Genomic DNA, 26,317 nt, shown 5'->3' on the forward strand with positions numbered 1-26,317 from the left:
TGTTTTGTACACCATCTGACTGGACCACATTCAGAAGCCCTTAAACTCCCCTCCCTACCTCTTCCCTCCTAGGATCTCCTGCAGCTCCAGTATGAGGGTGTGGCTGTCATGAAACTCTTCAACAAGGCCAAAGTCAATGTCAACCTTCTCATCTTCCTCCTCAACAAGAAGTTTTTGCGGAAGTGACAGAGGCAAAGGGTGCTACCCAAGCCCCTCTTACCTCTCTGGATGCTTTCTTTAACACTAACTCACCACTGTGCTTCCCTGCAGACACCCAGAGCTCAGGACTGGGCAAGGCCCAGGGATTCTCACCCCTTCCCCAGCTGGGAGGAGCTTGCCTGCCTGGCCACAGACAGTGTATCTTCTAATTGGCTAAAGTGGGCCTTGCCCAGAGTCCAGCCGTGTGGCTTTTATCATGCATGACAAACCCCTGGCTTTCCTGCCAGATGGTAGGACATGGACCTTGACCTGGGAAAGCCATTACTCTTGTGTCTGCTACTGCCCTCCCACAGTCACCCCAATATTACAAGCACTGCCCCAGCGGCTTGATTTCCCCTCTGCCTTCCTTCTCTCTGCACTCCCACAAAGCCAGGGCCAGGCTCCCCATCCCTACCTCCCACTGCATCAGCAGTGGGTGTTCCTGCCCTGCCTGAGTCTAGGCAGCTCTGCTGCTGTGATCTGCACACCCTCCAACCTGGGCAGGGACTGGGGGGATGCAGTGTGTGTTAGTGCCCATGTGGCATTGTGGCACTGTTGCCCCCCATGGCGGCATGGGCAAGATGACCTTCCATTAGCTTCAAGTCTTGTTCTCTTGTCTGTGGTCTGTTTAATATGTGGGTCACTAGGGTATTTATTCTTTCTCCCATCCTTACACTCTGGATCATTGTGCAGACTTAATCAGGGTTTTAACGCTTTCATTTTTTTTTTTTTTTTTTTTTTGAGCTCAAAGAGAGTTCTCATTTTCCCTATTCAAACTAATACCCATGCCGTGTTTTTTACCTTGGATTTAAAGTCACCTTAGGTTGGGGCAACAGATTTCTCACTCATGTTTAAGATCTTGTTATTTCAGCTTCATAAGATCAAAGAGGAGTCTTTCCCTTTTCTCTTTTACCCTCAGGATTCTCATCCCTTACAGCTGACTCTTCCAGGCAATTTCCATAGATCTGCAGTCCTGCCTCTGCCACAGTCTCTCTGTTGTCCCCACATCTACCCAATTTCCTGTACTGTTGCCCTTCTGATGTTAATAAAAGCAGCTGTTACTCCCACATCTGTTGTTAACCCTTATTTCATTTTCTGTAGAGCCGGCCTTTAAGTTCTGGAACACAGCTCCCTGAGAGAACTGGGGAATCCTTCCTGCAGCCTCCCCCAGCCCTCTGCCTGCCTCCGGTGTGGGCCTACTCTGCCTGCCTGAGCTCGTAAAAGCTTAATGAGATGTGGCATTTATTCTCTCTTCCTTCCCCCAGGGGACAGAGAGGAGGAAGGAATGCTTAGGTTTCTATTCTGTTTTTATCGGCCACTCTGAAGACTAAAGCTGAGAAGAGAAGCCACTCTAACTTCTACCCCACCCGTTTTACACACAGTTCCTGCAGGTTCTTTTCCTGAGCCTTGGGTGGTGATATCAAAGGTGCTTAAGCCATAACTCCTTAGGTATTGTAGATTCTACACTCTGATCAAAATCTCCTTTCTGAAGGGAAAACTCCCTCCTTTCCTCCTTGCTTTCAGAAAGTAGGGAGGGAAGTCTGTTGGGGAGGGGACAGTAGAGACAGACACCTGCCCTGACATCTGAACTCTCAGGCAGCTCCTGTTGGGGACACACCTTTGCCTGGTGCAGTCTGCCTCCCTCCACTCCGTTCCATTCTGTCACTCAGGATCTGTCTTGCTGTCACATCCAATCTCAGTCACAGCCTCTCCCCCCCCTTAACATGTCACAGCAAAGACTTCAAGTACTGCCTTGCTCTGGGTGACAGTGACATTTACCAGTAGATCCAAGTTTCTACATGTGATCAGCCATCATTAAAAATCTCATACTCACCAAATGGCTGCAATGCTCCCCCACAATCACATGATCTCAGCCACATATACCACATATAGAAATGTCACAATAGCTACCGTTACTGAGAGTCTGTCGTGGGCTGGGATATTTACATACATTTACTCCTCACAACAACCCTACAAAGGTTGTTGTGGTCTTCATCTTGGTTTAACATGATGAAACTGAGGTTCCGATTTGGATCTGATAACTACCCAAGGCTATTCAGCTGGAAAGGAGCAGAACAGGGCTTTAAACGCAGGCCCACCAGATACACATTCCCCAGCATTTTTTCTCTTCTCTGAGAAACATTTTTACTTCCTTCAACCTCCCCTTTTGTGACACTCTCAAGCTCCCCCAACACTCCACTCTGCTGTGGGTCCCTGATAAGCTTGAGCTCATTAGTGTCCTTGCTAACCTTCAATGCCCAATCTGAGATACAGTTTCTTAGCTCCTATGAATGGGACTATATGCCAGTGTAACCTCTTTGGAGGACAATTTGGAAATATAAAAAATATAAGTGCTTCTTAGACAAGGTGGCATGAAAAAAATTAAGTGCAGGGTACCAGGATAATTCAACCGAAAGTAGTCTTTTCAACAAATGGTGTCAGGACAACTGGAAATCCACATGTAAAAGGAGGAAGTCGGACCCCTACCCCACACCAGATACAAAAATAAACTCAAAATGAACCACAGACCTAACTGTAGGAGATAAAACTATGAAACTCTTTAAAAAAGGCCAGACATGGTGGCTCACACCTGTAATCCCAGCACTTTGTGTGGCCAAGATGGGAGGATTGCTTGAGTCCAGGGAGTTCAAGACCATCCTGGGCAACATAGTGAGACTCCCATCTCTAAAAAATATATGTATTTTAAGCCAGGCATGGTGCCTCATGCCTGTAATCCCAGCACTTTCGGAGGCCGAGGCAGGTGGATCACCTGAGGTCGGGAGTTCAAGACCAGCCTGACCAACATGGAGAAACCCCGTCTCTACTAAAAATACAAAAATTAGCTAGGCATGGTGGCGTGTGCCTGTAATCCCAGCTACTTGGGAGGCTAAGGCAGGAGAATCGCTTGAACCCGGAGGTGGAGGTTGCAGTGAGCCAAGATCACACCACTGCAATCCAGCCTGGGTGACAGAGCAAGACTCCATCTCAAAAAATAAAATAAAAATACAACAAAAAAAATTTTAAAAACCCGCAGAGTGGGAGAAAATATTTGCTAATCATATATGTAATAAGGGATTTATATCCAGACTATATAAAGAACTCATCACAATAGAAAGACAACCTAATTAAGAAATAGGCAAAGGATTTGAATTCACATTTCTCCCAAAAGAACATATACAAATGGCCTTTTTTCTTTTGAAACGAAGTCTCACCCTGTCACCCACACTGGAGTGCAGTGGCGTGATCATGGCTCACTGAAGCCTTGATCTCCCCAGGCTTAGGTGATCTCCCGCCTCAGCCTCCCAAATAGCTAGGACTACAGGCATTCGCCACCATGCCCAGCTAATTTTTGTGTTTTTTGTAGAGACAAAGTATTCGCCATGCTGCCCAGGCTGGTCTTGAACTCCTGGGCTCAAGTGATCTGCTCTCATTGGCCTCCCAAAGTGCTGGGATTACAAGCCAGGGCCACTGGGCCTGGCCATCACTAGCCATTAGAGAAATGCAAATCAAAATCACTATGAGATCCCATTTTACTCCCATTAGGATGGCTAAAATAAAGCAGACACAGTGATCAGTGTTGGTGAGGATGTGGAGAAATAACTCTCATACATTGCTGGAAGGGTTAAAATAGTGGAGCCACTTTGATAAACAATTTGGCCACTCCTCAAAATGTTAAACATAGAGTTATCATGTGACCTAACAATTCCTCTCCTAGGTATATATCCAACAAAATTGAAAGCATATGTCCACCCAAATATCTGCACATGGATATCTATAGCAGCACTATTCATAATAGCCAAAAAATGGAAGCAATCCAAATGGCCATCATCTGATGAGTAGATAAACAAAAGTAGTATCTCCATACAATGGAATATGATTCACCTATCAGAAGGAATGAAATACTGACACATGCAACAACATGGATGAACTTGAAAATGTGCTGCTAAGTGAAAGAAGCCAGACACAAAATGCCACATACTGTATACTTTTATTTATGTGAAATGTCCAGAATAGTCAGATCCATAGGAACAGAAAGTAGATCAGTGATTGCAAAGGCCCGGGAAAAGGGGAGAGCAGAGAGTGACTGCTAATGGGTATGGGCTTTCTTTTAGGGGTGACAAAAATGTTCTGTAATTAGTGGTGATAGCTGCACAATGCTGAGTATAATAAAATATCACACAATTATATACTTTAAAAAGGTGAATTGTATGGTCTGTGAATTATATTTCAATAAAGCTTGTTTTTCTTAGTATAAGTGCACATACCCAGCAAGGACTTTTTCCTGTGGATATACCTGGATATGTGGGCAAAGAGCTCTGGAGGATTTGTTGCAGTATTGTTTGTATTGGCAATAAACTCAGTAGGGTAGTCACACAATGGAACATTAAGCAGCCAATAAAAATTATCAGCTGGAAGCTGGGTATGGTGGATCACGCTTGTATTCCCAGCACTTGGGAGGCCAAGGACAGAGGATCGCTTGAACCCAGGAGTTCAAGACCAGCCTGGGAAGGCCGGGTGTGGTGGCTTACGCCTGTAATCTCAGCACTTTGGGAGGCTGAGGCGGCCAGATCACCTGAGGTCAGGAGTTCAAGACTAGGCTGGCCAACATGGTGAAACCCTGTCTCTACTAAAAATACAAAAAATTAGCCAGGCGTGATGGCACGTGCCTGTGATCCCAGCTACTCGGGAGGTTGAGGCAGGAGAATCGCTTGAACCTGTGAGGCGGAGGTTGCAGTGAGCTGAGGTTGCGCCACTGCACTCCAGCCTGGACGACAGGCAAAAAAAAAAAAAAAAAAAAAAGGCCAGGCGTGGTGGCTCACGCCTGTAATCCCAGCGCTTTGGGAGGCTGAGGCGGGTGGATCACCTGAGGTCGGGAGTTCAAGACCAGTCTGACCAACATGGAGAAACCCCATCTCTGCTAAAAATACAAAATTAGCCGGGCGTGGTGGCACATGCCTGTAATCCCAGCTACTCAGGAGGCTGAGGCAGGAGAATCGCTTGAACCTGGGAGGCAGATGTTGCGGTGAGCTGAAATCACGCCATTGCACTCCAGCCTGGGTGAAAAGAGCGAAACTCTGTCTCAAAAATAATTAATTAATTAATTAATTAAATTTTAAAAAAAAGACCAGCCTGGGCAGCACAGTGAGACCCTGTCTCTTAAAAAAAAAAAATGAGGTGGATCTGTGTGTGCCAATGTAGAAAGCCGTCATTTTGGACTGATACACAAGAAGCTTGGCAGTGGTCACCTTTGGAGAGTAGAGATGAGAAGAAGGCTCTTCTTGTACTATTATTACGATAAGCTTATATTGCTCTTTTTTTTTTTAATTTAGAGATGGGATCTCCCTCTGTTGCCCAGATGTGAGCAACATGACAGAGTGGCATGCTGCTTCTGCTAGAGCAGTGCTTCTAAAAGTGGGCTCCACAAGCTGTTACTGGTCCACAACTAGATAAATGCAATAATTGAGAGCAAACATTTAGAAGCTTACAGGAACTGCCAGTAATTTTTCATCTAAATGTAATAATTTTAAAAATTGAGGCTTGTATTTAATAGGTCTTTTTTATTTCAGTTTTCTAGTAACTAGTATTTCTTGCACTTCACAAAAATATCAGTCCATAAAAGATTGGAAATTTTTAAAAATGCATCCTTCACTACAGACAGTTTGAGAACTGTTCTAGAGGGCATACTTTAATAATGTGATATAAGAATGCATTATCTCTGTTGAATCAAACTAGAGAGACTTATATAGCATTATAATTTGTCAATTTACAATAAAAAATAAAGAGACTTGAGTTGAGAGTAGCTGAGATCACATTGTATATGCAATTTTAGATTCTGCTTTATTCACTTAGCCATGAAAAATATTTTCCTTTGTCTTTAAAATTTCTTCAAAAATATTATTAATGCCTATAATATAGCCCATATGTATTTAACATTCCTACAATGTTGAATTGTTTTCCATTTTCACTAGTATAAGTAATTATGTAATGGATATCTTTGTAGACAAAATCTTTGTTACATCTTTTTCTTTCCTTTTTTTAGACAGGGTCTCACTCTGTTGCCTGGGCTGGAGGGAGTAACACCATCACGGCTCGCTGCCACCTCCAATTCCTGGCCTCAAGGGATCTTCCCACCTCAGCCTACCAAGTAGCTGGGACTACAGGCGTGTACCACTATGCCCAGCTTATGTTTTATTTTTTGTAAAGACAGGGTATTCACCATGTTTCCTAGGCTGGTCTCAAACTCCTGGACTTAAGTGATCCTCCTGCCTCAGCCTCCCAAAATGCTGGGATTACAGGCGTGAGCCACTGCACTGGGTCCTTTGTTACATTTCTAATTAACTCCTTAGAATAGAATACTAGAACAGAAGGTAGTTCAAAGAGTAGACACTTTCTTAAAAGTTATAGGTTTTTTCCTGACTATAATACATATTTTTTGTGGGAAATTTAGAAAATATAAAAAAAAAAAGGTGAAAATAATTCATGATACCATAACAAGTGGTGACCACTTGTAACATTTTGATATATTTTCTTCCAATAATATTTGTATCTTCTCTTGTAACCTGCTTTTTCCACGTATCATTATAAACATTCTCCCATATTAAATGGGATATAACATAATCTACTTAATCCATCCACTATAAAATAACTAGATTGTTTAAGTTTTAGTATATAAATTAATGCTGTATTGCCTGGGCGTGGTGGCTCACGCCTGTAATTCCAGAACTTTGGGAGGCCGAGGCAGGCAGATCACTTGAGGCCAGGAGTTTGAGACCAGCCTGGCCAACATGGTGAAACCCCGTTTCTACTAAAACTACAAAAATTAGCTGTGCCCAGTGACGTGCACCTGTAATCCCAGCTACTAGGAAGGCTGAGGCAGGAGAATTGCTTGAACCTGGGAGGTGGAGGTTGCAGTGAGCCAATATCGCGCCACTGCACTCCAGTCTGGGGACCGAGCGAGACTCCATCTCAAAATTAAAAAAAAAAAAATAAAACAAAATAATGCTGTATTGGACTACATGTCTAGATGAGAAGATGCTTGGGGCACTTTATAAAGGATCTTTTTACATGTGGCCTAATGTCTACAGAAAATCTGTACCAATTCACAGAAAGAAAGAAGGGACAGAAAGTGAGAGAAAATGGTCTACACTGCTGGGGCCAGTAGTCCAGGGTCAAGAAAGAAGCCCAGACTGACTTTGCTGCAAATCAACACAAATCTGCCTCTGCTGGGGCTTATGAAACCTCTCAGTTGCCTTTCTACTAGTGTAGGTAAGAGGGCCCCTTTCTCTGCAAGAAACATGGACATTTAAAAAATATGTGCTGTCAAATACAATTTGGTAACCTGAACTGGATCTTGGCACAGAAGAAAAAGGGACATTAATAGAAAACTGGTGAAATTAAATAAATTCTAGAGTTTATTTAACAGTAATATGTTCATAGTGGTTTCTTAGTTTGAGAAATGTACCACAGTAATGTAAGATGTTAACCTTAGGGTAAACTCAGTATGGGGTACACAGGAACTCACTGTACTATCTTTGCAACTTTTCCATAAATCTAAAATTAGTACAAAATTTAAAATTTTGTTTAAAAAATGTATTGCACCAATGTAGAGTCCCATTAAAAGTGTGTGGAAGTGTTAGTGTAACCACACCCTTGCTAGCAGCGAATATTTTTTTAAAAATTTAATCCTTCAACAAATATTTATTAAGTGCCCTCTGTGCGCCAGACACTGCCCTAGGTACTTGGGATACATCATTGAACAAAGCAGACATAGATCAATGACCTAGTGGAGCTGACGTTGCAGCAGAGAAAGACAGATACTTTAGTATGTTAGAAAAAATAAGTGCCTTGTGGCTGGGCACAGTGTCTCACACCTGTAATCCCAGCACTTTGGGAAGCCAAGGTAGACAGATCACTTAAGGTCAGGAGTTTGAGACCAGCCAGGTCAACACGGTGAAACCCCGTCTCTACTAAAAATACAAAAATTATCTGGGCGTGGTAGTGCGCTCCTGTAATTCCAGCCACTCCAGAGGCTGAGGCAGGAGGATCACTTGAACCTGGGAGGCGGAGGTTGCTGTGAGCCAAGATCACGCCACTACACTCCCACCTGGGTGACAGAGCAAGACTCTGTCTCAAAAAAAAAAAAAAAGTAATAAGTGCCTAGGAAAAAGGAAAAACAGGGTAAGGGACATCAAGGGTGGAGGACAGGAGTGAGGGATGGGTTGCAATTTTAAATAGGGTGATCAGGAGAGGCTTCCTTGAGAAGACAACTCAGCAATGACTTGAAGAAGCTAAAAGGTGAGCTATGTGTGAATGCCTGGAGACAAGGTCTAAAAAGTAAGCTGGAAGGACAGATCTGACATAACCTTGTGGGCTGTAACAAGGTGTGGCAGATACCATCACTCACCAATAACTCCATTTACTCTGCTACATTTCCCAATCTCCTTGCAGTTAGGGAGAACTATATGACTAGTTTAGGCCAATGAAAGGTGACTGAAGCACAGTGTACCATTTCCATGCTTAGGCAATAAAAATCCCATATAAGTCCAGGCACAGTGACTCACACGTGTAATCCCAACACTTTGGAAGGCCGAGGTGGGAAGATCGCTTGAGCCCAGGAGTTTGAGGCCAGCCTGAGCAACATAGCAAACCCCATTACATGTTTGTTTGTTTGTTTGTTTGTTTGTTTGTTTGTTTGTTTAAGAGGCTTTCGGTCTGTTGCCCAGGCTAGAGTGCAGTGGCATGATCAGGACACACTACAGCCTCAACCTCCTGGGTCCAAGCAAACAATCCTCCCACCTCAGCCTCCCAAGTAGCTAGGACCATAGGCATGTGTCGCCACATTCAGCTGAATTTTTTTTTTTGTGGGGCGGGTAAGGACAGGATCTCCCTATGTTGCCCAGGACTCAGTGGATCCCCCACCTCGGCCTCCTAAAGTGCTGGGATTACAGGCATGAGCCACCACACCTGGACTTTTTTTTTTTTTTTAAGAAAAATAAAAATTTTAAAAGTATAAAAAGGCTGGGTGTGGTGCCTCACACCTGTAATCTCAGCACTTTGGAAGGCTGAGGCAGGTGGATCGCCTGAGGTCTGGAGTTTGAGACCAGCCTGGCCAACATGGTGAAACCCCATCTCTACTAAAAACACAAAAAATTAGCTGGGCATGGTGGCAGGTGCCTATAATCCCAGCTACTTGGGAGGCTGAGGAAGGAGAATCACTTGAACCCAGAGGGCAGAGGTTGCAGTGAGCCAAGATCGCGCCATTGCACTCCAGCCTGGGCAACAAGAGTGAAACTCTGTCTCAAAAAAAAGAAAAAGAAATAAAAAGTATAAAAATCCCATATGCGATTCTCATATCTTTCTTTCCCAGATATGGTATCTGTGTTCCAGATGGTGGAGCTAGAAGATGGTAGAGCCTCTATCAGCCTGGGTCCTTGAGTGACTATGTGGAGCAGAGCCTCCCCTACTAACCTGAGTGTGACATGTGTCATGAGCTATCACCAGCTGGTAGCAACCTGGAAAGAAAGACAGCCACTATCTGCCACTGAGACTTATTACGTTAAGCTACTGAGACTTGGGGGATGGTTACCACTACAGCATAACTTAGCCCATCTGGCCTAATACAGAAGAGCTTGAATTTTTTACTCTGTGTTAACTGAGTCAACTGTTTCTTTGAAGAAGGGGAAGCATCATTGATTAGTTTTTATTTATTTGATAATTAGTGAATGCAGCAGGTTTTCTTTTCTTTTCTTTTCCTTTTTTTTGAGATGAAGTATCGCTCTGTGCCCCAGGCTGGAGTGCAGTGGCACAATCTCGGCTCACTGCAACCTCTGCCTCTCGGGTTCAAGCGATTCTCCTGCCTCAGCCTCCTGAGTAGCTGGGGCTACAGGCACAGGCCACCATGCCTGGCTAACTTTTGTATTTTTAGTAGAGCCAGGTTTCACCACATTGGCCAGGCTGGTCTTGAACTCCTGACCTCAAAGGATCCATGATCCACCCACCTCGGCCTCCCAAACTGCTGGGATTACAGGCATGAGCCACTGCGCCCGGCCCAGCAGGTTTTACTTTCTAAGATGGCCATAACAAAATCTCTGCTCCTTCATGCTCTTTTTATAGGGGCATTATCCGTCATCCCATTGAGAGGGGGCATCCACAGTCCCTCCCTTTGAATCTGGGAAGGCCTCTAACTACAGTGAAAGTGAGGTTATGTGACTTATGGCTTCCACCTGGTCCTATGGGCCATTTGCTCTGGGAACCCTACTGCCATGCTGTGAGGAAGTTGAGGCCACATGGAGAAGTCAACATCTATATGACGTTCCTGTTGACCTTCCCAACTGAGGTCCTAGCTGACAACCAGATACATGAGGAAGCCTTTGAGATGACTCCAGCTGCTGTCTGCAACCACATAAGAGATCTGACAAGCAACAACTGCCTAGTTTAGCCCAGTAGAGCCCAGGACCATAATAATAATGAAAGAATGTTGTTTTAAGCCTCTAAGTTTTAAGGTGGTCTGTTACACAGCAATAGATAAATGGAAGAGTGGAGCTGAATATTTGCCACTGTTTTAATCTAATATATTCAAGTGTTTTTGCACCAATAAGCCACCTTCTTGCCAAATCTGACTTTTCTCTTTCCAGACAAAAGTGCTAACCAGGACAGGGCAATGGATGGAGCTAGCAGTGATATCTCTCCAAGCTGACGCAGATTTATTAACAAGATTTTCTGGGTATAGCTGTTCCATTAACACACAGTAGGCATTCACTGACTATTTGTTAAATGAATGAGTAATGCTGTCCATGTTCCTGCATCTTTTTAAAAAGATAATATAATCAACCTAATGAAATGCTTTCATAAAATTCAGATGCATTATGCAACACTCCTCAGAAATACCATCTATTAAACCCTTTTATTATAAAAAGCCTACAGCAATTTTTTTTCTGAGTTCCCTTCTCATTAAACAAATGAAATAATGTATATATCATCTCAATGTAAAAGATTCAAGTCATATGTACAAAGTAAGGTAAAATATATCTGCATCTTCCCCAAAAATAAGCCTTATTGATAATTTGGTATAGATCCTTCCAGGCCTTCTTTCTATACATTTGCCCTCATATATATGTTCATATTCTGGCAGAATGTATTTTCCAAATATGGCCACGACATTTCCCATTCCATGGGCTCTTCAAAAACCCTGAGGTTTGGAGCCTCTCCGTGAGGTGGAAGGCTCTGTCCTCTACCCTAGAACATGAGCAGGCCTCTGTGACTGCCTCCACTAATGTATGACAGTGATGCTGGGTGACACCCAAGGCTAGGTCATAAAAAGCAATATAGATTCCCCTTAGCTCTCTATCTCAGAATAATGTCCTTGGAGCCCTAGTCCTCCTTGTAAGAAGGCTGACTACCCTGAACCACCGTGCTGGAGAGACCACAAGGACCACAAGGAGAGACCAGAGAGAGAAAGAGACTGTAGCTGTTCTGGACTCCACCTGCTTGAGTGTTCCCAGCCTCGGTGGCAGACATGTGAAGAAGACTTTGAGACCCCCGATCCAAACCCTGTCAGACTGCAACAGCATGAGACTCTGAGGGAAAATCACCTGGTGGAACCCAGTCAATCCCCAAAACCAAAAGCAGTCATTGCTGTTTTAAGTCACTTAGTATAGATAGTTGATGAATACACACATACCTATACATGCTTATTTACATAAATAGCCTATTCTATAGATTGCACTGAGAATTACTTCTTTCTTTTTTTTTCTGAGACAGAGTCTCGCCCTGTCACCCAGGCTGGAGTGCAGTGGCACGAACTCGGCTCACTGCAAGCTCTGCCTCCCGGGTTCACACCATTCTCCTGTCTTGGCCTCCTGAGTAGCTGGGACTACAGGCGCCCGCCACCACGCCCAGCTAATTTTTTGTATTTTTTAGTAGAGACGGGGTTTCACCGTGTTAGCCAGGATGGTCTCGATCTCCTGACCTCTGATCTGCCCGCCTTGGCCTCCCAATGTGCTAGGATTACAGGCATGAGCCACCGCGCCTGGCCTTTTTTTTTTTTTTTCTTTTTTTTGAGACAGAGTTTCGCTCTTGTTGCCCAGGCTGAAGTGCAGTGGCTCAATCTCAGCTCACCGCAATCTCCGCCTCTGGGGTCCAAGCCAGTCTCCTGCCTCAGCCTCCTGAGTAGCTGGGATTACAGGCATGTGCTACCATGCCTGGCTAATTTTGTTTTTGTTTTTCTGTTGTTTTTTTTTAAGACGAAGTCTTGCTCTGTTGCCCAGGCTGGAGTGCAGTGGCTCGATCTCTGCTCACTGCAACCTCTGCCTCCTGGGCTCAAGCAATTCTCCTGCCTCAGCCTCCCAAGTAGCTGGGATTACAGGTGCCTGCCACCATGCCCAGCTAATTTTTTTTTTTTTTTTTTTTTTTTTTAGTAGAGACAGGGTTTCACCATGTTGGTCAGGCTGGTCTCGAACTCCTGACCTCAGGTGATCCACCCACCTCAGCCTCCCAAAGTGCTGGGATTACAGGCGTGAACCACCACGCCCGGCCCTAATTTTGTATTTTTAGTAGAGACGGGGTTTCTCCATGTTGGTTGGGCTGGTCTTGAACTTCCGACCTCAGGTAATCCACCCTACTTGACCTCCCAAAGTGCTGAGATTACAGGCGTGAGCCACTGTGCCTGGCGGCTGCTTTTTGCTTTTTGCTTTCTTTCTTTCTTTTCTTTTTTTTTTTTTTTTGAGATGGAGTCTCACTCTGTCACCCAGGCTAGAGTGCAGTGGTGTGATCTCGGCTCACTGCAACCTCCACCTTCCTGGTTCAAGCGATTCTTGTGTCTCAGCCATCCAAGTAGCTGGAATTAGAGGCACCTGCCACCACACTCAACTAATTTTTGTATTTTCAGTAGAGACAGGGTTTCACCATGTTGGCCAGGCTCGTCTCGAACTCCTGACTTCAGGTGACCTGCCCGCCTTGGCCTCCCAAAGCACTGGGATTACAGGTGTGAGCCACCATGACTGGCCTGAGACTTGCTTTTTTCACTAAACAATTTGTCTCTGGGACCATTCTGTCAGTGGGCCCAGATCCAGTTCATGCCTCGTAAGGCTGTGCAACATTCCATAGCACAGATGTTCCATAACACAGCACAGACGATTTTCAAACATCTTTGGCTGTGGCCCGGCTCTTCAAAGGAAAGTTTAGTTGGAAGCCCACTGTGTAAAACAAGTGAACGAAACCATGGGGCAAAGGAGGCAGAACCCTGCCCTGCACAGTGCCCCTCCAATCCTCTCCTGGAGGAAGAGGTTCCTGAAGGAACTTTTAGCTTTCCATGGCACCTTTACAATCACTCACCTACTTATAGGGTTGAAGAACAGGTTACGGGCTGGGCACAGTGGCTCACGCCTGTAATCCCAGCCCTTTGGGAGGCTGAGGCGGGCAGATCACGAGCTCAGGAGTTCGGGACTAGCCTCGTCAACATGGTGAAATCTTGTCTCTACTAAAAATACAAAAATTAGCCAGGCATGGTGATGCACCCCTGTAATTCCAGTTACTCACAAAGTGGAGGCAGGACAATCACTTGAACCTGGGAGACAGAGGTTGCAGTGAGCTGAGATCGTGCCATTGCACTCCAGCCTGGGTGACAGAGCAAGACCGTCTCAAAAACAAACAAATAAACAAAAACGAACAGGTTATGGTGTGCATCTTGGTCTTGAGTGTACATTTGACTCATCTATGCTTCTTGTTAAGTGCAAACTGTGATTCACAGGTGCGGAGTGGAGTGGGATCCTCTTGACGTTCTGACAGTCTCCTGGGTGATGCCCATTCTCACTTGAGTAGTCGGGGATTAATTAGTGAACCCCATCTAGCTCCTGATGGTCCCTCTTTTTTTCTCTAAACTTCCACAACAGTTGTGGTAATTAAACCCCAGAATTTTGAAAATATCTTTCCCTCTTCTTAAAGATTAGAACCTCCTATTTTCATCTACAGTAGTTTTACACCTCTTCTATTCTCCAAAATTCCTCACACACCAGGGACAATGCCACCACAACCATCTGGGCAAGTTCGCTCGGTACCTCTGGTGAACTTCACGGGGTGGAGATAGGAAGTCACTGAACAAATGGGGCTGTAGATTTGATTCTCACATTTTCAGAACTCCAATTCTCTTATTTCCACTTTAAACATCTGTCTTAAGAGAGAAATGGGAAGAAAATAGGAGTTGGGAGTTCTATTCACTCTGTCATCTGTCACCATTACTCTACCTGCTTCAGCAGAGGTCCCTTTTTTGGCTTTTCTTGATACTCTTGCTCCAAAAATGACTCCCCTCCCCCAGTGCCCTCCTTCCACCCCCCACCCCCACGCCCCCTTGAGAGAGAGAAAGGGCCTTTTGCTATCCTTTGCCTGTTCTACAAACCTCTGCCAGGCTTTGGGCTTCCTGATACTATACCAGCAGATTGGCACCCTCTTGAATTTGTTCTTGCTTACCTCTTCCTCCTTCTGTAGAGGATGGAAGGAGAGGCGCCATCCATTGCTGCAAGGCAACGAAGTACATTGCACATAGTTTACATGATCTATTGTAATTTTGGCAGCACTTCATGAACATTGCCGTCACATCATCATTGAGAAAACCGAGACTCAGAAAAAGTGAGTGACTCACCCAAGGTCACACAGCTGGAAATGACTGAGCTGGGATTGGATCTCAGGTCTGTTTGACGCAATCTTCTCTCCCCACCTTCTCCAAATCTGAGCAATTGAGAGGTCCCTGGGTGACCGGATCTTTCAGTGCCCTTTTCTGTCTCATTAGCACTTTTTAAATTTTATTTATTTATTATTTATTTATTTATTTTTTGAGATGGAGTCTCGCTCTGTCGCCCAGGCTGGAGTGCAGTGGCGCAATCTCGGCTCACTGCAACCACCACCTCCCAGGTTCAAGCAATTCTCCTGCCTCAGCCTCCCAAGTAGCTGGGACTACAGGCATGTGCTACCACGCCCGGATAATTTTGTATTTTTAGTAGAGACGGGGTTTCTCCATGTTGGTCAGGCTGGTCTCAAACTCTTGACCTCAGATGATCTGCCCGCCTTGGCCTCCCAAAGTGCTGGGATTACAGGCATGAGGCACCCGGCCTTCATTAGCACTTTCAACATTGAATTTGTGAGGGTATTATTCTAACACTACTCTATGGGTTGAAATCCCAGAGCCACTTTGTGCTGTATGAACATGAACATGCTCCTTCAGTTTCACCATCTGTAAAATGAGGCTGATCGTTCTTTGTCAGATGTCAGACAAAGTATTATGGGCTATTGTCTGATGATGAAAATAGTGTACACAATGCCTTTCAGAGTGCCTGGCATAAAGCAGGAATGAAAGCAAAACAAGCCTCTACCCTTCTTGTCCCCAACTTGGCATCTTTCTCGTGGGTCAGGAATAAGAAGGCCTCACATTGCCCCTGTGTCTTCTCGGCAATGCAGCCTCTGGGGTGTGTGAGATGGAAGACTCAAAACTTCCTAGCCCTTAGTGAGAGAGGGAGAGGGCTGAAGCACACCCTGTTCCCTGCGGAATTTGGGGACCGTGCCAGGATGGACTGCAAGAAGCTATTCACCAGTATGTGCAGCATGTGTGAGTGTAGCGTCTGATGGGAGAACGGGAGCCTGCCAAGATACCAGCAAGGAGACAGGCACTGTGGAGGAGGGGCTGGGTGTCGGCCACCACGGAACCCACCCCTCATCATTTCCCCAGCGCCCTGGCTGGCACGTCACGAGTGCTTGATCCATGCTTGTTGAATGAAGGTGCGCTCTTCTGGACAGGGGTTGAGGCAATGGAGGAAGTGACAGAAAAAGGGAGGCAATGGCCCTCTGTCAACCCTGAGCTGCTCCTCACGTTTACAGGCCTACAGGCCTGTTAGAGATGCAGTGAGGCGGGTGACAGGGTCAATCGACGAGTCTTTCCCTCTTGCTCGTTACCTCGTTCAAACTCCAGTCCACCAAAAAACAATAATAAAAGAGAAGAAAAATAACGGCATACAGTGCAGCACTTCAGCTTTGAGGACACTGAGAATTCCAGCAGATGGCTGATGGGTGTGGGGCCCCTGCTGCCCTGCCACCTCCCTTCTGTGTAGGCTCCTTGGTAGCCTCTGTGACTGGGAGGCTGCCCGAGGGTCCAACCGGCTTCCCTTCCCATTCTGTCGCCTCCCTACTAAGTTTCCGCCCTCAGACCTTTGCACTTCCACGGAAGTTCCTACCTTTTAGCAGACAGGCAAGTCCTCGACCTTCCTCCAAGATTGATGTGAAAGATGCTCACCCTTGTCTTTCAGGCCCCAGCCCCTGCCCTCTCCAAGTCTCAGTCTATGGAATGTCACACAGGTTTGCATGCACAATCGCAGCCTTCTGGAGGATTGTGAGCCAATTCAACAGGCTTCTTGAGCGATGGGTACATCCCTCCTCTGTAACTGTCTTGGGGAGGATGGGAGAGGGAGCCTCGAGCTTGATCAACCCTTTACTGTCTCCCTGCCTCCCCCATACCGATGGTGCCAGGGTCTCCTCCTAGGACCTCCAGGTGCACAGCCTCTTGTTGCTTAGCGACGGCGTACCTCTTCCCCATACCTCAGCAACCTCCCCCAGCAGCGCAAGGAGCAGCCGTGAAAGGGAGAGCTGGGCTGGACCTCGCAGGAGCTGCCACTGCTGCTGACGGAGATGTGTGGGAACAAGCCCCAAAATAGGCCTGAGTGTGAAACCCAAGGCTTTTTTAAATACTCAGGTCCCACACTGACTCTTGGAAAGCCCTGCCATGCTCCCCTGTCCCCAGCTTCTGCCAGGCTGCTGCGTCTCCCTCCCACACTGGGCCTCTTACTCCACTTCTGTGCTCTCGGCTGTCTGCCCCTCTGTCTGCCGTGGGTCTCTGGGTCTGCTCCTGGGGTCTCTCCCTCTCTTGGGGCTCAAGTGTCACTTTTGCTGCCCCTTGTCCTTCTGCCCATCCTATAACTCCTGTCCATGCGTGGGTCTCTGGGTCTCTGTGGCTGCCACAGTCTCTCTTGCCCTTCTTCCTGCTCAAGCTGTGTAACTGCCAGTCTCTCCCTCACTAGCAAGAATCCCCTCATTCCCACCCTCAAGGGCTGCTTATTGTGACAACCCCACATTGCTAGAGCCACCATGACTATAATCCTTTGTTACTACCTTTTTAGGAAAGGCCTGTGGTAGGAGGGTCACAGAAGTGGCCCTCAGGGAGACCTGCCTTTCTCACTTAGCCTGCCCTGTGCTTCTGTTTCAATGGAAACTGACATTGGACTTCAGCCTAGTCCAATTAGAAGAGGACCAGGCCCAGAAAAGAAAAGAAGGACTGCCTTACCTCCATCCCTTCGGCTACCATGTCAGAGTTCCAAAGAGAAGCTCCTGAAGAGGCTCAGCACCCGTGACAGCCAAGAACTGCCCCACCCAGAACAGTGTTCTCCACCCCCAGCTGATGGTGATGCCACCCAAGGGCCTGGTGCCATCTCTGTGTCCACTAAACTAGTCCTCTGCCATCCCACCTCCCTCCACTGCTGATGTTTGGGTCTAATGATATTATCTGTGGGTTAAGAATCCTGAACTAGGGAGCAGGTTGGCAAAGGGACAGCTGAGAATAAGTATGGCCAGAGTCAAGTGGGGTGGGGTGGAGGACAGCTCCCAGGCAGGATAGGGGCTGGAGGGGTGCTGAAGTGAGGGCACAAGGGAACTTTGGGAGGGAGGCCTGGGTTCTGCCTTCTAGCAGAGGAAGCAGCGAAACAGCAGAAGGAACTTTTAGGCCGGAGGCCGGACCAAGTGACCTCACCCAAACACTGTGGTCTGCTGCTATTGCAACCTGGCGAGCCTCCCAGCTCTCCTGGGTCCCCAAGTAGGAGAGCTTTTTATAGTTCACTCCCCAACTTAGGTTTGAATAATTAAACAAGATGGACAGAAATAGCAGCCGGACAGTGAAAGCAGGTTATTTTGGGGTTTTCTGGAACACAGTGCTCCTGGGTGTCACCCCACCCCTGCAGGGGGGCGGAGCTAACATCAAGGCTGATGGGAGATTCCTGTGGGGGGAAACCCACCCACACCCCCAGGGTTCCTTGTGTTGAGGAGGTTGCTCTCAGCCAGAGGAGGGTCTCACCATTTCTTCCTCCTCCTCAAGGAAAGAGAGGGCTCTCACTGCCTTCTGATCATAGCTATTCCCCTGGCAGGAAGTCCCTCCTGTTGCCTGTCAGGCCTTCTACTTCTGAGATGGTGACAGATATTGAAAATCAGATCGATAAGCAGCTGCAAGACAGGCTGAACAAGGACAAGGTGGCTACTGCTCCTCTGGCCAAGGAGCCGGAACCAGGTGATAGGAGGTCTCGTCCCCCCTCCACTATAACCACTGGGGAGCTGTGGAGGGAATGAAGGTTGGGGTGGGGAGTGGGAGCCAGAGCTAGGGACAGGAGAGGAACTGGCTCGGGGTCGAGGAGTAAGATGAGGCTCCAGAGAAGAAAAGCTCAAAGGTGGGTTAGTGTTTGGATGAAAAGCTCCCCTTTTCCAGCTCTCTTTTAGTGTCCGCTGTCCTTGGCAGAAGCCCAGCCTGGGTTTCTTGGGACAGGGTTTCAGTAGCTAAGCCGGGGATGAGGAGAGGTCAGAAGTCCCCTTTCCCACCCAGGTCTTCATCGCAGACCAACCCTCTGTGACTTGTTTGCATAATACAGTACTTTTGGTTCAACTGCAGAGATTAACCTCAACTCTACCTTGAGGTTCTACCACAGAGCCTTAAAACCTGGGGCACAGAGGGGCACAACAGGTGGTAAAGGGGTATTTATAATGTTTTCTTCCTTTGGATAACAACTTCAGATTTGAGTTTGGAGGTCAAATTTCAGGGAATACTGAAATTGTTCACATATTCATTTAATGTTTTACATTTTTATTTAAGAGATGATGTCTCGCTATGTTACCCAGGCTGGTCTCAAACTCCTGGGCTCAAGGGATCTTCCTGCCTCTGCCCCTGAGAACCTGGGATGACAAATGAAAGCCACCCTGCCCGGCTTCACTCCGTCATTTTTATTCATTTTAGAAACTTTTTTTTTCTCCTTGAGACGGTGTCTCGCTGTGTCGCCAGGCTGGAGTGCAGTGGCGTGATCTCGGCTCACTGCAACCTCCGCCTCCCCGGTTCAAGAAATTCCCCTGCCTCAGCCTCCTGAGTAGCTGGGACTACAGGCGCAGGCCACCACACCTGGTTAATTTTTTTGTATTTTAGTAGATACGGGGTTTCACCATGTTGGTCAGGATGGTCTTGATCTCCTGATCTCGTGATCCGCCCGCCTCAGCCTCCCAAAGTGCTGGAATTACAGGTGTGAGCCACCGCACCCGGCCTTTTTTTTTTTTTTTTTTAAATAGAGACAATTTCTCACTATGTTGACCAAGCTGGTCTTGAACTCCTGGCCTCAAGTGATCCTCCCATCTTGGCTTTCCAAAGTGTTGGGATTACAAGTGTGAGCCACTGCACCTGGCCAAAAACATTTTTAAAGCACCAATTATAAGACTTTATCCCCCAGCTTGATGCTGGGGAGTAATTCAGGATGGCAAGGTCCTTGTTCTCAAGAAGCTCACACTTTAGTGGGGGAGAGGGCCATGTTAAAACCTACCCCCCACAATTATTGAATGCTTACTACGCAACAGGTACCATACTAGAACTTCACAGAAATGGTTGCATTTAATTCAAACAGCAAGTCTAGGTCTAAGTAGCATTAACCCCAAAGGACAGTTATTACAACTAAGATGAAGAGACTTGTCTAAGGTCACTCAACTAGTAAACAGTATTAATGGAATTGGAACCCAAGTTTATATTATTCCTAGTTCTGTGCTCTTAACAACTGCTCTCATGGTCTCTAATGCATGGAAGGAAGCAACAGGTTTATTAATTGCTGTGAGCGTTCAAAAGACAGTTCAATTGTCTTTAGCTGATTGTGCTATGCATGCTGGGTGGAGCAATCAAGGAAAGCCTCCTAAAGGAGGTGGCTTTGCATTGGACTCAATGGATCAGTTCATTCATTCTACAAATACTGTGCATCCGTGGATTCAACCAACCTTGGATGGTCAATATTCAGAAAAAAAATTGCATCTGAACAGACCTTTTTTCTTGTCATTGTTCCTTAAGCAATATGGTATAACAACTATTTTCATAGCATTTACATTGTATTAGATACTATAAGTTATCTAGAGATGATTTAAAGTGTATCGGAGGTGGCACATAGGTTACATGCAAATGTTACACTATCTCACAGATTCAGCAGATTTTCCTATGGGAGATGTCCCGGAACCAATACCCCATCAGGTAAGGAGGAAGGACTGGACTTAAATTGAGTCCCTACTACATGCTGTGTTCTAGGTGCTGGCAACACAGAAGTGAACGAAGTCCTTGTGCTTATGCACATGCGGGGCAGGGATAAGGGAAAGGCTGAAATTATGACTGGGCGAGTCTTAAATGCCAAGCCTCCACTTTCACAGTGGTTCTGCTCCTCCTGCTCCTGGGTTTCTCTCCCATGAGCAAATATACTCTCCTACTCTGGGAAGTCCTTCTAAACGTCTACCCTGCATTTCCTTTTTCTTGTTTTTGAGATGGAGTCTCGCCCTGTCGCCCAGGCTGGGGTGCAGTGGCACAATCTCGGCTCACTGCAACCTCCGCCTCCCGGGCTCAAGCGATCCTTCTGCCTCAGCCTCCCGAGTAGCTAGGACTACAGGCGCGCGCCACCACGCCAGGCTAATTTTTGTATTTTTAGTAGAGACGGGGATTCACCATATTGGCCAGACTGGTCTCGAACTCCTGACCTCGTGATCCGCCCGCCTCGGCCTCCCAAAGTGATGGGATTGCAGGCGTGAGCCACCGCGCCCGGCTCTACCCTGCATTTCTTTCTGCTCCAAGACATTTCCCCACATCCCATTTCGTTCCTCCCAGGCCAAGTCTCATAGCCAAAACCTGGCAGGCCGCGAGCGTCTGGCCCTTTAAGTCTGCCTTCTTCCCCCCACGTGCCGTCTGGTTGGGCTGGCGACGCTGACGCACGCGTGACGTCAATGGCAGCTGGTGGAGTCTGGGCACGAGGAGCGAAGTTGGGATGGGGGTGGGGGTGGGGGGGGGGGCGAGAGAGAAGGCGGTTAATTTGCATTTAAAGGGGCCACTCCCTGGTTAGCGATCAGGGCTTTAAAGAAATGCGTATTCGGCAAACTTTCTGTCCTGGGTTATGGGGCAAGAAAAAGGCGTGGTACAGCTGAAGTCGGCGGCGACTAGAGTTTGCGATGACAATTATGTCCTTCCGCGGAAAGGGGGAAATAGTCCGTCGGTGCCCTGGCTGGGAGCACGTGACCGGGAGGGGGCGGATGTGGGGGGGGGCAAGAGAGAAGGAGGGAGGAGCTGGGGAGACGACTGTCAGGCTGTGTTTCAGCTGCCCCCACCCCCACATCCTGCCCACTCTCCTGCAGCTGCCACCACATCCTGCCCAGCCGGGGGCAGGGAGCTTCTGTGGGGGTGATGCACTGACCGAGGACCCGGCTTTGGCACCCCCTCCCTGCCCGCTTCAGCTCCAGGGTGGGCCGTCTGCCCTTTGCCCCAGGCCTGGCCCCAGGCACCCTGGCCCTGAGCTTGGGGCACAACTCTGCCGGTTCAGCCTGACACCTCTCTGCCTGACTCTGCCCTTTCCCCTCAATTCTGGCCTGAAGTGGGACTTGTGCGGGGTGGTGGGACAGGCCAGACCACAGCCCCATCCTCAGGTTAGCACAGTTATCAATGGACAAATGAGATGTTCAATAAACGTTTTTATAATCTGAACTCAGATACATAGCTCACACACACACGCACACACAAATACAGATTCGTGTTAACACATTTGCTGAGCGCATTCTATGCCAGGTCCTGCAAGGCTCTGAAGACTCAAAGTAGAGTTAGATTGCTGCCCTGAAGGGGCCCAGGATCTGGTGAGGAGTGTGTACAGAGGAGGCAGATACACAGAGTAGAGTGCACTACACAAGCAGGTGCAGAATAATACCCAAGTCCACACAGAGCATGTATACACAGAACTGCTGTATACCTGCTGATGGCCTTTCCTCTCACAAGACAAGGTGGCAGATGAAGGGACTGCCGGGATCAATTGAAAACTGGGGGGAAAATTATCAGCTAATGGAAGGGATGAGGTGGATGGACATAGGGGGCTGGAGATTGTCCAGATGGCTGTAGGGAAGGTGAGAGGGGGCCAACCAAGCTGCCAGACAGATTAGAGGCTGGAGCAGCAGTAATGGCTTCCCAGGGCTATGGGACAGGCAGGCAGAGAAACGGCCCTTGGGGCATGAGGATGAGGAAGACTTTTACAAATTAAGTTGGATTAGGGATGCTTGGGAAGGGGTGAACAAAAGGAGTTGTCTATGTCCCTTTGCCATATAAACTTACAACGATGATATGGTGGAGAGGAGTTTACACACACTTTTAAAAGACTTCAATGAGCATGTAAGTGTTTGATTCCTAAAGGATTTTATAGCAGCTTTGGCCTGTTAGGTAACTTTTCTCTAGGAAAGATGGATGGGTAGCCAGAGTGGGAGGAGGAAAAACGAGACCGAGGCATCTGAACTCGCTCAGGTATTTCCTACCCAGGGGATTCTGGAATGGGAAATACAGGGGCCAGAAGAAAAAGATTTAGTGAGTCACTTTCAGGAAGTCCTTATTTCAATCTAACTTCCAGCAACATTATTCCCTAGACCCTTTATTACCCTTCCATGGGAATTAAGGCCCTGTGTTTGTTACTTTTGCTCTCCCATTTAGTTTTCTCTATATTCTAAATTCTATCCCACTTGTAGTGTCTGTCTTTCCTACTCTGTTCTCTAGGGAATTGTGGCAGCATCTTCGGGGTCCAGCACACTGCATCTCACCCACTGAGCTCTTCCCTCCTTTCCCTTTTCCCTCCTGCTCCTGGCCCTTTAAAACCCTCCCCAGGTGACTCACCTTCCTTCCTCATTCCTTTGTTAAGGACCCAACATTCCAAGACTGGGAGGATCAATCAGCCAATCATAGCCCTGGCAAGCCTACCTCAGGCTTGAGATTGGTTGGAACTGTGGTTGGCGGGAGGCTCACCACGCTGGTATAAAGGATGTTGGGGAGGGGGTTTCTGGGAATCGGCCCTGGGCAAGAATTTGTTCTCGGGTTGGTTAGTTTTTGTAGAGACTCCTTCAAGTAGAGCTGGAGCCAGAGGGTTCTTCGGCTTGGAGAGCCTCGAAACTGGAGGCGGCTGAGAACCCAGCTCTCTTGGTCTCCTGGGGGCTTGGCTGACCCCTGCCCACTTTCTTTTTTGTGTGTGTGTGATCTGGGACCCAGGGGTCTGACGGCTGAATTCCCAGGCCTGACCCTAAGAAGTCTTTTCCAGCAGCCTTGGATCTCTTCAGTCTCAACATTCTGCTTTCCCGACGTCGGAAACAGCCGGAAAATAAACACCCTGATGACTAAACGGTTTCTCCAGCTAGAGCCTAGGGAAGCACTAAAAATAGAGGCCACAAGTGAGGGGAGGTTCCCCACTTGAGGGGGGTTGGCACTTTCCCATCCTGCTACTGCCACAGCCTCAAGCCTGGCACAGGGCTCTGTTCTTCTCTGTCCTTGGGAGAAGAGGCAGATGGGCTCCCTCTGCCTACCCTGAAGTCTTTTGGGCAAACTAGCCCTGCCTGGCAGGGGTAACTCACATCTTCTGGTGTTGGGGGCCCAGCCTCCCAGATCCAATGAGGAACTGAGAAACTATATTTGGGGACACGGTGGGACACTGTTTCCTGAAAGGGGGGGGTCAGGTAGAAGGGTTGGAAACTGAGGCCAAGGAAGTAGGAGCTTGCTGGCTTCCTGTCTTAGGACACACAAGATAAGTCTCCAACCTATTTGCAGAGCAATTCCACTGAACTCACCTCCTTTAAGGCTTGCATGAGCCAATGGAGGCCTAGAGGGTTCTTTGCAGACCAGCCCTTGGCCCAATGGTCTGGTTTGGGTTATTACACAGCATAAGACACTGTACTAAGCAATCTGCTTAGAAGAACTAATTTAATCTTCACACTAAATTTCTGAGTTAGCTACTATTATCACCATCTCTAGTCATGGTCACCATGAGGTAGGGGAAAGTTAAATAATGTGCCTGTGTTCACAGCTAATGAATGGTGGAGTGAGGATCTGAACCAGGACAGCTTGACGGCAAAGTTGATATTTCTAACCACCATGACATGTTGCCTCTCTCTATATATTGGAGTCTTTGTCCGGTAAATCAGATCCAGCCAGAAATCAGGGTGTGTGTCTGGGCGCGGTGGCTCACGCCTGTAATCCTAGCACTTTGGAAGGCCGAGGCGGGCGGATTGCTTGAGCTCAGGAGTTCGAGACCAGCCTGGGCAACACGGTGAAATCCCATCTCCACTAAAATACAAAAAATTAGCCGGGCGTGGGGGCGTGCGCCTGTCGTCCCAGCTATTCGGGAGGCGGGAGGGGAGGCGAGGCAGGAGAATCGCTTGAACCTGGGAGGCGGAAGTTGCAGTGAGCCAAGATCGCGCCACTGCACTCCAGCCTGGGCGACGAAGAAAGACTCCGTCTCAAAAAAAAAAAAAAAAAAAAAATTCGGGGTGTGTGAAGAACTGAGTGAGTGCCCTTCTGTTCTGCAAGGTTCTTTGAGATCTAAGCCAGATGCCATCATTTCCTTACGCTCCTGGGAGAAAGCAGCAGGACTTGGAAGTAACAGGGATGCTGAAGCCTGACGGGTCAGTTGTCCAGTAGGCATGGCACCCACACTCCTGTTGTAGGGCACGTAAATATTCGCCACACCCTGGAGCAACCAGGAATATAAAAATAAAAAATTTTAAAGAGCTACTACTGCTTCTTTAATAAGACATTTCTGGGTGTTTACTGTGCGGCGGGAGGTGGGTAGGAATTAGGGTCCCGCCCCTTTAAATTGCCCCCTCGGCAGTAAGTGCTGTGGGGCCCCGCAAGCACTGGAGATTAGGTCACCCAAGAACTATGAGCTGTCGCTTTAAATTGCTGGGCGTCTGCCGAGCCGGGCCCTGGGACGGGAGGGGGCCTGTCACAGGTAGAGGGAGCAACTGAGCTCCCTAGGTAACACCCCCCAACCCCAAGAATGTCGCCCGTGCGTGGGGCTTTGTCACACACCAAGTGGGGGAGATGGGAGCTTTTCACCACTTCCAGTCTCCCCTTAATTTATCTACTTAGACTCCCACCTCCCAACTCTCCTGGGGCCCGGGGCCGCGAGGAGGTGCCGAGGTGGCGCGTGTTGAGAGTGTGCGTGCAGCTCGCACGGCCTCCCCGGAAAGAACCTCCTGGAGCACGCGGTGGCAGCAGCGCCAGGCGGACGGGCGGGCGGCCGGCGTGCTCCGAGGGGCACCGTGGGAGCGGACCGATCCCTTTAAAGGCCTCTGGGTCTCGCCTCCCTACTTTGCCTCGCTTCGTCCCTTCCTCCCTCCCTCCTGGCAGGCGGAGGGATCCGCCGCTCCCAGCGCCGCAGCCTAGCTTGGGAGGGCGGTGGGGTGGGGGCCGACCCGGCCTGGCCCGGCCAGCCCTGGGGAAGCGAGGGGCGGGGCCGCGTCCTCGGGACCGCCCCAGCCACGGCTCCGCCCCGCCACCCCCACAGGTGCCTCCCATTGGCCCCCACGCCTGTCCGTCATCCCTTTCCCCCCACCCCTCAAGCTAGGCTGAGCTGTGCCTACGTCGGCCTCGACTCCCGGGGGCTGGAGGAGTTACCTTTGGAGCCCGAAAGGAGGAAGGAAGCAAAATATCAACAACAGCCGAGGCGGCTCAGGCGCTCGGCCCCGGTTCCCCGCTTGCCTGCCGCCCGCCTGCCGGCCCCCGCGCCCACGACGGGGGCCCAGGCCCCACGGCGCCGCCCAGGGCCCGCGCGGACGCCGGCCTCATTTATTATTCCCCCCGCCCGGAGCTGCGGCTTCCCGGTGTTGAAGATCCCCCGGACCAGGGGCGAGGGCTACCCGCTCTTTGCCGTGACAACACCGTTCCCCCAGCCGGGCTGGTGAGTAGAGAAAAATAATGCGCCTGCCACTTTAAGAGGCCCCCTCCCCCACCCGGTCCAGGGGTTGGGAGTGGAGGGTGGTCTAGACCGTCCCCCTGAGGGGTGGGATGGGGCAGCCCCCGGGC

At 48.4% G+C, this 26,317-nt stretch overlaps 2 protein-coding genes and 1 long non-coding RNA gene across 8 annotated transcripts in view; 2 read left to right on the forward strand and 1 right to left on the reverse strand.

The window, feature by feature from the left end:
• The window catches only part of IQGAP3 (IQ motif containing GTPase activating protein 3), a 50,778-nt gene extending 46,499 nt beyond the window's left edge, over positions 1 to 4,279 (forward strand). For all 3 annotated transcript variants that reach the window (XM_063604520.1, XM_063604517.1, XM_003821051.4), the window contains one exon: positions 73 to 4,279. In XM_063604520.1, coding sequence (XP_063460590.1) covers positions 73 to 186 — 114 coding nt within the window. In that variant the 3' untranslated portion in view covers positions 187 to 4,279. The remainder of the gene's footprint in view (positions 1 to 72) is intronic.
• LOC129397900 (uncharacterized) lies at positions 913 to 16,898 on the reverse strand. The gene is made up of 2 exons (XR_008625524.2): positions 14,662 to 16,898; positions 913 to 14,365 (listed from the first exon to the last, which is right to left on the reverse strand). It is a non-coding gene; the product is annotated as an uncharacterized LOC129397900 (long non-coding RNA).
• Positions 16,899 to 25,844: 8,946 nt separating this feature from the next.
• MEF2D (myocyte enhancer factor 2D) overlaps positions 25,845 to 26,317 on the forward strand; it is a 37,711-nt gene continuing 37,238 nt past the window's right edge. For 2 of the 4 annotated variants that reach the window (XM_034937613.3, XM_034937610.3), the window contains exon 1: positions 25,846 to 26,192. The gene's annotated coding sequence lies outside the window, so the exon portion shown is untranslated. Of the gene's footprint in view, positions 26,193 to 26,317 lie in introns of all 4 variants that reach the window. The other 2 variants (XM_063599035.1, XM_034937595.3) reach the window with 2 other exon arrangements.

Source organism: Pan paniscus, chromosome 1, assembly GCF_029289425.2.
Source record: "Pan paniscus chromosome 1, NHGRI_mPanPan1-v2.0_pri, whole genome shotgun sequence".
In the NCBI taxonomy this organism is placed as follows: Eukaryota; Metazoa; Chordata; class Mammalia; order Primates; family Hominidae; genus Pan; species Pan paniscus.